Below are 4,221 nucleotides of genomic sequence, written 5' to 3'. Positions count from 1 at the left end.
CCTCGGCCGAAATACCCTCATCATTTAAATACTAGCTACGCCGCAGTGTGCTACGTAAAGCGCACAAACTCGTCCTTTGAGACGTACCACAGAAGAGACGCAGGCAGCTGTTAACAACGCCAAGGAATCTAAGGCGTTACGCCCAGACGGAATCTCCATGTAAATGCTTAAATACCTTGGACCTGCGGGAGTCGAGTACATCCCAGCTTCCTTCAACATTTCACTGCCATCCTGATAATCCCCAAGGTGTGGAAAATAGGTAGGATCATTCTTCTCCCTTCTTAAGCTAGGGAGGAAGGCGGACGGCAGAACACTCATACCGTCCCATCTCCCTTCTATCTCCAAAGGCAGAAACAATGGAAGCACTGCTCTTCCGCAGCCTGACGAAGCATCTGAAATTACAACATGGATTCCGTAAAATACACAGCACGACCACGGCATTAAAGCTATCACCTCACAGATAAGTGAGGGTCTCTACATCAAAGTCAAAGGCATTCGAGACGGTGAACCATGCGTCCCTTTGCCAAGACGTTCTGTACCCGTCGCTTTCTTATCGGACCAAGCGATGGATAACCAGCTATATGTGTGTATGCCTATCATCAGTCGAATTCCGAAACGCCAAGTCTAAGTATTCTCCTCGACACCCATAGGATTATGGCAATGGGACCAAATGTCGACAGTCTTTGCGGGAAAATCACTGGCTACTTCACCGATCTTTCAAACTTGTTCACTGTCTGAAGCCTCAACATCTCAGATCAGGCTGGAACTGGACGTCTACGTCGATGGCAAAGGATACCGACGGTCAATCTTCCCAAAATCTTGGGAGTAACGTTCGCAAGTCTTTTCACCTTCTCAGCGCAGGCCTCAGTCACCTGTGAAAAAATGCAGGCCAGGTACAAAGTTCCAAAGTCACTAGCCAGCATCACCTGGGGAGCCGACAAAGAGACCTTGCTCATGACATATAAAGCGATCGGCCGGTCGGTGGCCAACTGCGAAGCGCCAGTGTTGTCGGCAGGGAAGCGATACGCAGGGGAATAACATACAAACCTGCCAGAATGCTGCTCTACGTATGTCCACAGGCTACCATCTCATGTCGTCAGAGCATCACCTCTATGAAGAAAGCCAGATACTGGCGGTGAAACAGCACAACACCATGTTTTGAAGCAGTGTTTTGTGGGGTTCCATCGTGGAAACCACCTCAAAAACGACCCGCCTCGGAACGATCCGCCCTCCGACACGTCTGACGGCACCTGCACCACTGGAAATCTGACATCGAGCAGTACTTAGACCATTCATTCGATGCAGAAAAATACCGAGCGGCGCCCAATAACCTCCACACTGATGCAGTCACGACGAGTCTCAGCACCCGAAACGACAACTGCGTCGTCGGTCGACCGCCGCCCTTCAACATTGAAGAAGCGAAACTTTCGAGAAACACGAGATGAACCCTTGCCCAACTCCGTTTAGGGTGGCTGAACTCAGAACTTTCAGACACCGGCCCCGCGGCAGGGTCCACACAACACCCAACATCTCTTCGCATGCACCTCTAACCCGACAAACTCGATACCGGAAGCGCTATGGACCACGCCTATCGACACGGTCGGTTTTGTGGACGAACCCCGAGAGTTCGGCACTGCTCCTGCAACAACAACAACAGTCGTTTTGCGCAGAACTCATTTCTATGTAGGCGGCTTTCGCCCGCGCTTAAAAAAAATACCTTCGCCAGTCCGACATTGTATACGCGGTCCACAGTGTTTTTATGAATTTGTTTTTGCGTAGGCGGCTTTCGCCGAGTAAACCAAGACGTGTGTTTGCTTTGCTATTTGGTCGACCAATTCCATGTTCAATTTGTATTCATTTTTAGTTCAATAAACTTTTCTCTGGAAATGATATTGAGTAAGAATAACGCTACATCTCATATCACACGTAATTTGTGTTCAATTAATTTTTATTTAAGTTATTTTCTTCCGTCAACAGTATATGGAACTACTAAAAGGCAATCACACACTATCTAGATCATCCCATGATTCCGTTGTAGCGATCGTGGCGTTCGGAGTAGGTATTACCTTATCAAAACACTTGACGCCTTCCCTGTAAAAAATGTTTTATGTTTTTTTTTCTTTAACTACGTATAAAGTAATGAAAATTCTTGCCTTGGGTGATTGGTATTTCCTTGTTGACCAAGATAGAAAGAAGCATCTTGTAATATTTTTTCTTGGGCAGTACTGTTAGCTAATTTGTTTTGACGAATCCACGTAGCTCGCTGTTTTTGTTTCTCGAATGTCGATAGGTTTATTTCGTTAATATATTTTACGTTATGATTTCGGTTGATTAATTCCTGGACGTTGCTTTCTTGTAAGCTATTCTTGGGCAAATTGTGTCGAGTTAGTGAAGCTGGCCTGGATTTCGTATTTTTATAAAATGCTTGCATGTTTTCCATATCATCTGCAGAAAATATAAATATTCACTAACTTGTGCGCAGTAAATATAATGTCAAAATGTATACCCCGTTTTTGAATATCAAATTGATAGTTTGATGGTTCCCTTCCATCGTTTATAGAATCTTTGTTTTGGGTCTTCACAGGACATGAATTGTTTTTGGGTTTATTTTTTTGATGCATACCGAAACTAAAAAAAAACAAGAATTCCAGCATCCAAATACAATACATTTATTATGGAATGCAAAGCCGTCATAACTCAACAAAAAAAGTTCATATTCATATGCGGTACATATCGCTCATTTACTAAAAGACCGTCATAAGACAAAAAGCGGGATTTTCCAGGAGACGCGTTTACACTTCTTATTTTGCTCTCAAAATGCTGCTCCCTACTAAGGCAAAGAACATAGTGACGCGACAAAGAGAGTGACAAGACATTTTCGGATAATAGCGACAAAAAACAAACCTTTATTTTTCAATGTGGCAGCACATAGTGAAGCGAAAGCGAAGAAAGCGACAAAGAGCATAGCGAAGAAGACAAAAAAAAAGTTTTCGTTGCTTTCTGAGCTGACGGTTGCTTCACTATGTTTTGACGTTTCTTGTCTCTTTCTTCGCTATTATCCGAAAATGTCTTGTCGCTCTCTTTGTCGCGTCACTATGGTCCTTGTCTAAGTGGGGCAACTGCGATTTAATTACACTGTAGGGAAAATCACGAAAACTTTATATTATGGATCTGTATACCGTTTTTCCAGATCAGTTCATTTTCAAAATTCAAACTTTGTATTAAAGCCTGTTCGTTTGCAAAAAAGTCTGTGAAGTGTCAAAAATGTCAAAATTCCTTGGACACACACACGAAATAATGGCAATTTTTTCTTGACCGTTCTCTTGAGAGCTGTATATAGGGTATTATCTGTAATAGAGATATTTTAAAGAGTGTAAGAAAAAATTTTTAATTTCTTCCCCTAGGATACAATAAACGCATTTCTTACTTGATATTTCTGGTTCCACTAAAAGTAGTGAGCACCCTCATTAAGTCTTTATTCTCAAATAATGTGACGCTTAAACAGCTGTTATAAGTGGTAATATTAGTTTTCCCAAAAATTGTAGATACGTGGTTAAGGCAGAAGCGGGACGATATGTACATATTCTTCCAGGGCGTATGAGTAACATTTTCCATGTTAGAGTTTGAATATCTTTTCATTTGCAATGCAAACTTAAAATGAAAATACCTTGGGGAAAATTACCTGATGTAGAAAAATGGTATACAAATCCGCAATCTACGAGAAACAAACCGCCATCGGTGATATTAGCAGCGATGCGCTGAATGCCAATAATTTTTAAATAATTAAAATATTCGAATTGAGACATTTCGTTATTTTAATCTTTATTAGTTGCGTTTTTTTTACTCATTTCCAGTAAAATCCAGTAAAAGTTTTTACGAATTTTCATGTTTTGGCGTTTTCGTACGCAAAAACTTGCAAAGTAGGGGAAATTGAGAGAGCTAAAAATAGTTGTGTTTTTTTACAAATTATCCAGTAACTTGCCAGTAATTCTCCAGTAACTTTATTTCTAAGAATTCGCTCTCATAGAAAAAATTTGCAAAAAAGTACGCGAACGCTTTTCCAGTAATAATTTGCAAGTTTCATGAACAGCTGATAAATTGGTTGTTTATTCGCAGCAAATTCCTTATAAAACAATATATTTTGTATTTAAATAGGTTTATTTTGTGAAATTCTACAATAAAAAGCCACAAACAGTTTCCTTATTAGTTTAAATTTCATCC

At 40.9% G+C, this 4,221-nt stretch overlaps 1 protein-coding gene across 2 annotated transcripts in view; it reads right to left on the bottom strand.

Moving 5' to 3' along the window:
* Window positions 1–1,913: 1,913 nt before the first annotated feature.
* The window catches only part of LOC118744387 (potassium voltage-gated channel unc-103), a 40,368-nt gene continuing 38,060 nt past the window's right edge, over window positions 1,914–4,221 (bottom strand). For both annotated transcript variants that reach the window (XM_036477380.1, XM_036477381.1), the window contains 3 exons: window positions 2,507–2,628; window positions 2,154–2,445; window positions 1,914–2,091 (listed from right to left, as the gene is read on the bottom strand). In XM_036477380.1, the coding sequence (XP_036333273.1) occupies window positions 2,001–2,091; window positions 2,154–2,445; window positions 2,507–2,628 (505 nt within the window). In that variant the 3' untranslated portion in view covers window positions 1,914–2,000. The remainder of the gene's footprint in view (window positions 2,092–2,153; window positions 2,446–2,506; window positions 2,629–4,221) is intronic.

This window comes from Rhagoletis pomonella, unplaced genomic scaffold, assembly GCF_013731165.1.
Source record: "Rhagoletis pomonella isolate Grant_MI unplaced genomic scaffold, Rhpom_1.0 Rhpom_scaffold_00008, whole genome shotgun sequence".
NCBI lineage: Eukaryota > Metazoa > Arthropoda > Insecta > Diptera > Tephritidae > Rhagoletis > Rhagoletis pomonella.
The sequence above is the reverse complement of the archived record's forward strand: the minus strand, read 5'-3'. Positions and strand labels throughout refer to the sequence as shown.